The 11,778-nt window shown below is 37.7% G+C and overlaps 1 protein-coding gene across 2 annotated transcripts; it reads right to left on the bottom strand.

Moving 5' to 3' along the window:
- Positions 1-2,656: 2,656 nt before the first annotated feature.
- Positions 2,657-10,021, bottom strand: creb3l4 (cAMP responsive element binding protein 3-like 4). 2 transcript variants are annotated; one of them, XM_028470108.1, is made up of 10 exons: positions 9,876-10,021; positions 8,451-8,570; positions 8,084-8,366; positions 7,902-8,011; positions 7,233-7,322; positions 6,335-6,441; positions 6,179-6,247; positions 5,857-5,941; positions 5,525-5,615; positions 2,657-3,542 (listed from the first exon to the last, which is right to left on the bottom strand). In XM_028470108.1, the coding sequence occupies exons 2-10, from the start codon at positions 8,565-8,567 to the stop codon at positions 3,250-3,252; spliced, it is 1,245 nt and encodes a 414-aa protein (XP_028325909.1). In that variant the 5' UTR covers positions 8,568-8,570; positions 9,876-10,021; the 3' UTR covers positions 2,657-3,249. The 2 variants fall into 2 exon arrangements, with proteins under 2 accessions (XP_028325909.1, XP_028325910.1); XM_028470109.1 differs by having other exon boundaries at positions 8,084-8,363.
- Positions 10,022-11,778: the final 1,757 nt, after the last annotated feature.

Genomic DNA, 11,778 nt, shown 5'->3' with positions numbered 1-11,778 from the left:
TCACCCAAAATCAAAAGTAAGGCTATAACAAGGCATATTTTTTCAAAAATTTCAAAAAAAAAATTGAGTTAGGACCATCATTAGACCCTAAAAACTACTGCAAATATAATGCACATACTTAAAATGGGTTAAGAAAGCAGTAAAACACAAAAAATGACAAAAAACTATAATCACCCAAAATCACCCAAAATCAAAAGGCATATTTTTTCAAAAATTTCAAAAAAAGAAAATTGAGTTAGGACCATCATTAGACCCTAAAAACCCCTGCAAGTATAATGCACATACTTAAAATGGGCTAAGAAAGAAGTAAGACACAAAAAATGACAAAAAACTAAAATCACCCAAAATCAAAAGTAAGGCTATAACAAGGCATATTTTTTTAAAAATTTAAAAAAAAAAAAAAATTGAGTTAGGACCATCATTAGACCCTAAAAACCACTGCAAGTATAATGCACATACTTAAAATGGGCTAAGAAAGCAGTAAGACACAAAAAATGACAAAAAACTAAAATCACCCAAAATCAAAAGTAAGGCTATAACAAGGCATATTTTTTCAAAAATTTCAAAAAAAAAAAAAAAAATTGAGTTAGGACCATCTTTAGACCCTAAAAACCAGTGCAAATATAATGCACATACTTAAAATGGGCTAAGAAAGCAGTAAGACACAAAAAATGACAAAAAACTATCATCACCCAAAATCAAAAGTAAGGCTATAACAAGGCATATTTTTTCAAAAATTTCAAAAAAAAAAAATTGAGTTAGGACCATCATTAGACCCTAAAAACTCCTGCAAATATAATGCACATAGTCTTACCTCTGTTTTTTGGCGTTTTAAATTTTTTCGCCCGTTTTTATGCCTTACTAACGTACGGAAGAGGATTAGGGCCACAAAAAAAAAAAAAAAAACAGGACTGAAAAAAATAATAATAATAATTGAGAAAAAAAAAAAAAAGATTACTCTCGTACGTACCTCACTCGCTGGTTTTTTTTTTCAATCTTTTTTTTTTCTTTCATTACTTTCATCAAAAAAAACAAAAAAAAAAAAAAACAGAGCCAGTAATGAAAGAAAAAAAAAAGATTGAAAAAAAAAAAAAAAACAGCGAGTGAGGTACGTACGGGAGTAATCTTTTTTTTTTCTCAATTATTTTTATTTTTATTTCTATTTCATTCCTGTTTTTTTTTGTGGCTCTCATCCTCTTCCGTACTAAAGCCTTACCTCCGTTTTTTGCCGTGTGAATTCTTTCTCCCGTTTTTATGCCTCACTTTGGTTTTTTGGCAATTTAAATTTTTTCGTCCATTTTTTTGCCTTACTATAGCCTTATCTTTATTTCGAGGCGTTTGAAATGTTTTAGCTCCTTTTTATGCCTTTCTATAGCCTTACCTTTGTTTCGAGGTGATTGAAATTTTTCCCTCGTTTTTAAAAAGCCTTACATCCTTCTTTTGGTTTTGAACATTTTTTCGCCCGTTTTTATGCCTTACTATAGCCTCATCTAAGTTTTTTGGCGTTTGAAATGTTTGCGCCTATTTTTATGCCTTACTATAGCCTTATCGAAGTTTTGAGTCGATTAAAATTTTTTCGCCTGCTTTTATGCCTTACCTCTGTTTTTTGGCGTTTTAAATTTTTCGGCCGTTTTTATGCATTACTATAGCCTTATCTAAGTTTTGAAGCGATTCAAATTTTATCGCCGATTTTTATGCCTTACTATAACCTTACCTCCATTTTTTTGCGTTTGAAATTTTTTCGCCTGTTTTTATACCTTACTATATATAGCCTTACCTCCGTTTCGAGGTGTTTGAAAATTTTCCCTTATTTTTTCCCTCCTTTTTTTGGTTTTGGACATTTTTTTGCCCGTTTTTAAGCCTAATAATTGTTTTGAGGTGTTTGAATTTTCTTCGCTCGTTTTTGTGCTTTACTGTAACCTTACCTTTGTTTTTTGGCGTTTGAAATTTTTTCGCCCGTTTTTATGCCTTACCTCTATTTCGAGGTGTTTGAAATTTTCCCCTCATTTTTATATAGCCTTACGTCCTTTTTTTGGTCTTGTTTATTTTTTCGCCCGTTTTTATGCCTTACTAGCCTTACCTCCGTTTTTTGGCGTTTGAAATTTTATTCGCCCGTTTTTATGCTTTTATATAGCCTTACCTTTGTTTTTTGGCGTTTTAAAATTTTTTGCCCATTTTTATGCCTTACTATAGCCTTGTCTAAGTTCTGAAGCGATTTAATTTTTTCGCCCGTTTTTATATTTTAGTATAGCTTTACTTCTGTTTTGATTCATTTGAAATTTAAATGTAAATCTTAAATGTTAAATCTAATTTTTAATCTTAAATCCAGTTATTAAATCCAAATGTCATGGGTGAAACTAAATATCTAGCTCATATGCAAATTCACCACAAGTACCAAAATAAAAGCTTCCTTTTTGGCAGTTTTCCCTTCGGATGCTCGTCTTCCAAAACTCATTGGAACTTTTTTTGATCCGTAATATCTTTATAATTAAACTGATCATTTAAGATGTCTCTTTTCGTGTTTGCAAATCACCTTGGTTGAAGAAAAGTGTCAAAACTGTGAGAAGGTTATTGGGAGTACATGTCAAATTCTGCTAAATAATTTTTATCTAAATGTCATTGTTGCAAAATAAGAAAACAAATTCAACGTCCGTTGTAAAAAAAAAAAAAAGTGCCATATTTATTGTTTACATGTTCTCTCAAACAATACATATCGCTTTTTCAATATTTGTAGAAAAAAACAATGCAGATGTTATCCAAACATATTGGGCCGATAATATCGGCCATCTCTAATACATATATGCATCAAACATGAAACAAATATTATATTAACTTTGGGAGGTTTAGACTTTAGTTGTGTTTGTATTAAATAGTAATAAAGATAAACCTTTGCTATTTGAGACATGTGACAATGATCTGCTTAAGTATTTCAACAATCAAAAGCATTTCTCAACAGGAAGTGACATCATCTTATGCAACTAAAATGATTAACTATAATTATCTGTAATCAAATACAAACAACCCAAACCAAATGAAACACCATTTGTAATCATCTTTTAGCCCCTCCCCCTAACCTTAAAGGGAGGGGCTTAAGACCTGTGGATCCTTGAGCGCCTTCTCTCATTGGCCGTCTCCACCTGCCGCTCACACCAGCAGCACCAGGTGGCAGCAGCCAATCACAAAGTCTCGTCTGGACAGAGCTAACCAATCAGACGGAGCTGTCCTGAAGCGTCCAATCAGGCGTCTTCTCTACATCTCATCTGCATGAGTCAGTTTTCCAGGGTCGTGACCTCCAGCTTTACCCACTGGGTTAATCTGCCCGGCAACAGCAGTAGTACTGTTATCTGATTGGCTCCCTTCTGACGCCTCAATGGCTAAATGGCTTTGAGGGCTTTCCATTGGCTCCTGGACGACAGCTGTGTTCATCTGAGCCTCTGATTGGCTGAAATCAGAGCCCAGCATGGACTTGGCAGGCAGGAAGTCGACCTCATTGGTCGTCTGCTGCGAGGAGGCGGGGTTGGTCAGGATGTTTCTGGAAATAACTGAAGAAAAATGGCACAATTAACACAAATACACTTTGTGTGTCTGTTGTGTGTCTGTGGTCGTTAGTGCTGTGCAATATGGAGAACATTTTACGCTATAGGTAAATTTATGTCCTGATAACAATATACATCCAGATATAGTATTTTTTTTCCTTGAAATTACATGAAATGATTGGAAAATTTGCCATTTATTTTTGCGATTGTAACGGCCTAAAATGCCTGATTTTGCAGCAGCTTTTTCCAAATATTGTTTCAAAAGTTGTGACTAAGGCTACTTATTCTTCGTAATAAGGCTTTAATATTTTCTATAACTTTGCATAGACTGGTCAATTTAAAAAAGAAAAAAAAAAAAAACGTGATTGCTTTTCAATTCTTTCATACCGATACAGAGAAAAGCAGATTCACAACAATTTACCAAAATACGGATCATTTCCATCACAGTGCAAAGGTCTAGTGCAGAGAATATTACAGATTATCAGTGTTTGTGGAAGTTTTTAAAACATAAAAAAATTATCCTAAAATAAATGGTACTTCTTTAAGTATCTTCTCAATGAAAAAATATTTGTGACATCTGCTACATATACTGTTGTCACGTGTTCTGATTTATAAATTTGTATGTGGAAATGAAAACAACAATGATGGCCACTGCTATGGATTTAAACCGTACCTGTAGTGAGTTTTACTTGCAAGCTCCATCAAAGATCATACGGTATATGATAATATAGGTTTGGTTAGGTTATATATGTACACACAGATTAGCCTTGTTAGCATCATCACATTTTAGCTACAGAGTGGGACCAACACCACACACATTAAATTAGTTATATAAACCATAGAGGGTAATATTGTACGGTAGATGTTTTTATATATCGTTATATCGCACAGCATTAGTGGTCGTTTGTCCATGTTGTTGTGTGTCATTGCCGTCCATCTCAAGTCATTTCTTTTTTCTTTTGTTGTCTTAATTCATTCCAGTGTGTCTCTGTTGTTACTGTATCTATGTGTGTGTTGTCGTCACTTTCTGTAGTTGTGTGTGTGTGTAGTTGTGTATCCAGGGTCTCTGCAGGTTTCAACAAGTCAAATTTAAGGCTTTTTAAGACTTTTTTAATACCGTAATGAATACAATTTAAGACATTTCACATCCATACTGGCAAAAAAGTACAAAAGACATAAAGGGATATTGAAGGCCTGTTAGGGGTGTGCCATCTAAGGGACCTCACGATTCCATTTCGAGCCAGGGCGCTACGATTCGATTAATCAACAATAATTACGATATTAACAATTTTTTATGCATTTTTTTTTCTTTTCCTCACTTTGTGGCTATTTCATACTTTAAAACAAGGTATATGTGTCGGTATCAATTCATTAAAGTAACCAAACACTATTATCACTATTATCTTTATTTATATCAAATCACCAAAACCAACAGTAATCATAATACAAATATATATATATATACATATAACTAAAACTTTAGATTGTTCAGCTAATTCAATCTGATCTGAAACAAAAGCTTATTCAGTGGCCAGCATCGCTACCAAATCTTTGCACCAACTGTCGTGATCCGGCCCCGTGTCGGGACGCACTGAGGACAGTCCGTGCGGAGAGGGCTCAGCGAGGAAACCGTGTCCACATCACCGGTAAGCGGCATGGGAGCAGGGTGGTGCCATCACCGCCGGGCCTTTCCAGGCCACGGTACATTTGAGCCTCCGCACACGGTGAACTCCGGCCTGTCCACACTCCTCGGAGCTTAAATACGTGGACAGTTATTACGGTTACGTAAGCAAAGGATGCACACAGGCAGCATCAGGGGCAGCTAAAGGGCTGCAGGGGTCCTCGGGTAAAGACGAGAGCAGCCGCACAGATCGCCTGTATTAAATAGATGGTATCTGCTGTGTGAGGACACACCTCCTGACAGTCTGTAGTTGTGTGTCTGTAGTTGTGTGTGTCTGTAGTTGTGTTTCTGCTGTGTGAGGACACACCTCCTGACGGTCTGTAGTCGTCGTCCACAGACGAGAGTCTGAAGGGGCTGAAGCTCGGCAACACAATGAGAGCCAGAGACACCAGGATGATCTGAGGATGCACAACACACACAATCAGCAACCGCGCACACGCACACACACACGCACGCACGCGCGCACACACACACACACACACACACACACACACACACACACACACACACACACACACACACACACACACACACACACACACACACACACACACACACACACACACACACACACACACACACACACACACACACACACACACACGCACGCACGCACGCACACGCACGCACACAGCGTACCAGTAAGCAGGTGCTGGTTTGGGCTCCCTTACTGACCGTCTGCTTGATGAGAGACTGAAGCTGTCGTAGCTGAGCGAGAAGAGACCTGATACACAACATACACACACACAAACCAGACATAAAGATACACAACCAGACACATAATAGTCACTCAACACACAATCACAGACACAAAATAAACAGAACCAGAGATAAAAAAAAAAAAAAAAAAACACACACCAACAGACACAACAACAGACGAATGCACAAATACAGACAACAAACACACACACATTGATAGTGTGACAGTGTGACCTTTGACCTCAACAGATGTGTAACGTACGTGTTGTGTTTTTCCAGCTGTTCCACTGTACGCTGCAGCTCTCTGTTCTGAGCCGAACAGGAGGCCGCCCTGGACGGACGGACACACACGGATAATTTAAGACGTAATTGTAATTGAAAAATGTAATTGACCAACACCCTGACAAACACACACTACCTGTTCTCCAGTCCGTCTATGTACTCCTTCCTCCTCTTCCTGCTGTCCTGAGCCGACTGCTTGTTGCGAATTTTCCTGCGAACCTTTTTCAGGATTCGTTCTTCGGCCTGAGGGGGCGGAGTCAGAATCAATTAATAGAATTGTTCATGTGAAAGATATCTTATTGTTTGTATTTTGTTGTTGAGTAATGTCCCTTTATGTTGTTCTTTTTACTAATTAAATTGAAAGTAATAATGCAGAAAAAAAAGACTGACCTTGACATTGAAAGGAAATGTTGTTCAATGGTACCAGTCTGAGCACTGGATCTCAATTTGTGGCCAAGTTTTTTTTTGGCTGAACTTTGTCGTACTGAGAGCATTGAGGTCTCACTTTGTTAACTTTTCTGAGCAGTTCTTGACCTTAAATATGACCTTCAGCAAAGGTCAGGGTCACACATGGAAAGGAAATGTTGTTCAATGGTACCAGTGGCCAGGTTATAGGAAAAAAACTTTTTTTTTTGGGACATCATGAACTTTGACCCCTACCTATCTTTTTACTGGTAGGTCGTACAGCTTTGGTCCAAATAAATAAAATAATCCACTTGGGATGAGCTTTTCATAAATGTAAACATTGAACTTGTAAAATAAATATTCGTAGAGATATGGAAAATTTGATTTTTGACACTTAATATGACCTTGACCTTTTGGCTCCAAAAAAGGTCGACTGCACATCCTTGACATTGTCCCTATGAGATGACATACGTGTCATTAGTGCTGCATTAATAATCTAGGAGGAGTTCTAGGACAAAGGAGTTGCGGAAGAAAAAAAATTATAAGAACTCCTGCGAGAACAATATATTTGGCAATTTTCAATTGCCAAATACAAATAATTAACTGATCAATGAGCTGGGCGGCCTCACCTTGGTGAGCGGCAGGTTGTTGGGCAGAGACACTCCTTCCTGACTCAGCAGTTTCTTCTCCTCCTCTGTGAGCTGCAAATCTGAAAGAAGCTGCCACAAATCACAGCCAATCAGCACGCAGCGTACATTAAATCCACTGAAATATCCACAACAGCTCAAATGCGTCCTCTCGTCCTCCTCCTGCATCTTTAGGAGTAGAAAAATAACTAAGCTCTCGTCTGCCATCTCATCGACCCAAAGTGAGCCGGTCCGATCTACTAGGTTTGTTTTTTATTCATGATTATTTTGACATATCAGATGGCTTATGTTGGGGCGGTACGAGTTTCTTCATTTTCTAAATTCCCTCTAATGCGAATCACAAAAAAATCAATAACAGGTGGCAAAAACATGGCAAGACGAGTGAAAAGTGACTAAATGGGCAAAAAACAGTCAAGAGTGGCAAAAAATTGGGCAAAAAAGAGGTAACAGGTGGTATGTTATGGCAAAATCAAATGAGATATTCTTTATTCATCCAACAAAGGGAAAATTTTAATTTCTGTTACATCCCGTTAAAGAAACATGAAAAAAACAATCTGACAAAAGGCAGCACAAATTACATGGGAGTTCAGGAGCGGACTAGGAAAAAACCTTCTCAAAACAAAGACAAACACCGACAGGTCAAAGCCTCACCAGCTCATCACCCAAGCTCTGAAGGTTGCCCATGGAACGCGTTGCCGCGACAACCGGCAACTCGCTGACGACGCACGAGTCTGAGAGCAGCAGCTGAGAACTCCACTGATCTGCACACACACACACACACACACAATCACAGACACGCCCACACAGGGAAAACATGCAAACTACTCTCTGACCAAACTCGATGGAGACGACGTTCTCTCTTCCCGCCTCCATCCTGGCTCCGTCCCCACCGATGTCGTAGACCACCTGATACACGGTGCCGAGGGACGATTGTTTCGTCACCCTGGCAGCGATGGGCTCCTCTGTCACCATGGCAATGGGCCCCTCGACGACGGGCTCCACGGAGATGCCGCTGTCGCTCTCTGATGATTGGTCGGCGACGGGAGCGTTGGGAAACACCTCGTTTGGGTCCACGCCGTGGAGAATGCCGTCTGATTCACTGTCGCTAAGAGCCTGCTGAGGGTCAAAGGTCACAGTAAGTAGAAGTGTGTGTGTGTGTGTGTGTGTGTGTGTGTGTGTGTGTAGCTAACCCACACTCACACATTTGGGGTCAACCACCCAGTCCTGCAGGGATTTTTCGGAGCAGGAAAACGAGTTGTCGTGTGTCCAGGCGTTGGTCGCCATGACGTCAGGAAAGAGGCCGACGCCCACATCCATCACCTGTCAATCACAGGAACATGACAACATCATCACCTGTATGACAACTAGAGCTGGGCAATATATCGAGATTCAATATATATTGAGTTTTCTATTTTCGCGATATGGAAAATTCCAATATCGACTTTAAAAATAAATTTTTATTTTATAGCTGATTTTGTCTTATAATACTTGTTTTAGGAGTCGCTGCTTTCTCTACTTCTCAGAACAGAATGAAAAGGTCAGTTAGATGATTACTGAGTGTGTTCTAATCCTGACCTTCATCTACACAAGATACACAACAGAACTCACTCACACGTGCTGTCCTTTATAGGAGAAAAAGACAAAATGTGCAGCTGTTTGTTAATAAATGTCCCATTGTGGGTTTTTTTCCCCTCATTTTGTGTATTTTTGTTGTTCTTTTGTGTATTTTTTGGTAATTCTGGATGTCTTTCAGAGTCATTTTGTGTATTTTTTGGCATGTATGTATTTTCGTTGCCCCAGTGTGTATTTTTTCTCCTTTTGTGTCTTTTGCTATCCTTTTTTTTAATTTTTTTTATTTTATGTATTTCTTTTGTCCAATTGTGCATTTTTTTCTCTCTTTTTGTGTATTTTTCAGTAATTTCTTATGTTTTTATGAGTTGTTTTTTTGTATTTTTTAGTATGGAAGTGTTAAAAATGATTCTGATAATAATAATATAACAATGATGTAAAAACACCATATAAAGGGGCGCTAAAAGAAAATCATGCCTAGCGTGACAAAGAGGCTAGGCTAGCGCTCTGATCACCGTGATATGTTATTTTAGTCTGTGTGGTATTTTTGTGTCAGCAAATTTAACCCTGAATTGTCTTCCTGGTAAAACTTTATTTAAATTATCATGATTTATATCGTATATCGCCATTTTGAGAAAAAAATATTGAAACATTTTTGCTCCATATCGTCCAGCTGTATCACCACATAAACAACAACAACGTCATTAGTTGTGCTGCACAAACCCAGCTCTACTATTAAGTGTTGAAGTACCTGAGGAGGACATCCTGCTCTACACACACAATAACTATACACCCTAGCACTAATATTTGACAAACACACGCACGCGCGCGCACACACACACACACTTCAATTTGTAGCACAAAGAATACCAAAAACACACTGAATACCAAAAGTATAAAAACTTGTAAAAACTGATTTAAACTGAGCTGCTCGGACTTTCTGCAAGTGAAGATTAAAGTTTAAAGAAGAAGAACTAAAGTACAGGAGCAGGATTAAAGCACCCGGACCACAGGATTAGGATTAAATGATCCGGATTAAATAATCGCTTTGTTTACCTCGTGTCATGTAGTTCTCAGTCTACTGGATCGGATCAAGTTCAGGGTCGGATCGTGGTGTTAGTGAAACTTTCAGCTGTGACGTCACGGTGTCGTGTACCTCGGGCTGCTTCCTGTTGTGTTAACGTGTTGGGGGGGCAGCGCCCCCTGGTGTTCACACAGTCTGCACCGCTAAAAAAAAGCACAATTTTATTTATTATGTCCCCGAAAACAGTGTTTTTCAACCTTTTCATTGAAAAAACATCTCAAGGCACAGACACCACCAACCGGAAATAGGGTGACACAAACATCCGGAGACATTTTTATTTATTTAATTTTCTACTTTTTGTTTTTATTTTACATTCTGCAGTATGAAATAGTAACAGATGGGGAAATAAATAAACAGGACTAGAAAAAACAGTTAAGACCAAAAAGATAACAAAAAAAAAATAAAAAAAATAAAGACTAAATGAAAAACAATGAGAAAAAAAATAAAAGACAAAAAAAAAAAAAAAAAAGCGAGACTAAAATAATTACAGATTACAATTGGATATGGGAGGCCGTTTAAGAAAAAACACAACGAAAACCATGGGTTTACACATTAGATGGCGCACTTGTACAGTGAAATCCTTTTCTTTTTTTTTTTTAATATATCTAAAATTTACATCAGATTTGGGTTTTTCACATTGATGAAGCTCATCGGATGTTTTTTCACAATGACAATGCGTGTCTGAATTTTATTTTTATTTTTTCACATTTAAAAAAAAAAAGAAGCATTTAAAAATAAATAAATAAATAAAATAGTAAACGTTCCTGCATAACAGTGGATATTATTCAGATGAATAAATAAATGTGCGGTTATCACAGATTCATAGAACAATGGACCATCATTTTACTGACTTTATGGATGGACCCCAAAAATCTCTTCCCTTTATTTCCCCTTATAGATGGTCCTGTCTCCACATGACTGTTCTTCAATGTCTTTTCTACACATTTTTTTCTACTTTTCAGACACGTTCAGCACTTATAAACATTCCACCTAATGTCACAGATGTCGACCCATTATTGTCACTTTTAACCTCTTTTCACCATATTTCATGATTCGTTTTTGCCAATTAAAATTAATTGTCCCTACTTATTAACTTACATTAACTGACTGAAAGTGACTCACTGGCTGTCAGTTGTAGTCAGCGTCACATTTGGGTCTATATTTTATAACATTTGTGCCATTTCCAGGGCCGGCACTCCCGACAGGCAACACAAGCGGCTACCATCTGCTGGAAGGGCGCAAAATTCCACTCCCTATTTTACTTTTAAAAAATAATTAAAAAAGGTATAATAAACGTGAAACACACCCTTTACAATCACTGTACATTTCTCTTAATTGAATATTAGTATTCAATTAAGAGAAATGCTAGATCAAATTATTACAAAAACAGTCTTACAAATAACTTTAAACATCCTAAACAGTTTTGGAAGCAAATAAACAAATTATCAGGTAAATCTAACTCAGCAACTCATAATATGCTTATTAATGATGTAATTACTAATGACTCTGGTGCGATTGCTTCTGCCTTTAGCCAACATTTTTCACAACTTCCACAGGTCCATTCTCCTCCCCATGCTTCTTTCTTCCTCTGATGCTCCATCTTGCAGCAGTTTCTCATTCAGTAGGGTAAGCCCAGCTGGAGTAGAGCAGATCATAAATGAACTTTCTCATAGCAGTGCTGGTCCAGACGGCATTGAGACCAAGTTTATCAAGCTTGCCACTCATGTTCTATGTTTTCCTTTAGCCGATTTGTTTAACTTATCATTTAGTACATGTGAAGGTCCCTCTGCCTGGAAATGTGCAAAGGTCATTACTAGGACACTAGTAATGTAAATAACTACAGACCAATCTCTATGATTAATAGTATTGTTAAAG

This window comes from Gouania willdenowi, chromosome 16 (genome assembly GCF_900634775.1).
Source record: "Gouania willdenowi chromosome 16, fGouWil2.1, whole genome shotgun sequence".
NCBI lineage: Eukaryota > Metazoa > Chordata > Actinopteri > Blenniiformes > Gobiesocidae > Gouania > Gouania willdenowi.
This window is presented reverse-complemented; position numbering and strand designations above follow the sequence as displayed.

What these genes read in the sequence shown, in the direction of transcription:
- creb3l4 (XM_028470108.1), bottom strand. Translation starts at nt 8,567, where the DNA reads ATGGATGTGGGCGTCGGCCTCTTTCCTGACGTCATGGCGACCAACGCC. An exon ending in CAGCTGGAAAAACACAACAC is followed by an intron (nt 5,942 to 6,178) that starts GTACGTTACACA and finishes GTTGTGTATCAG; the next exon opens with GTCTCTTCTCGCTCAGCTAC. An exon ending in AAACCAGCACCTGCTTACTG is followed by an intron (nt 5,616 to 5,856) that starts GTACGCTGTGTG and finishes GTGCATCCTCAG; the next exon opens with ATCATCCTGGTGTCTCTGGC.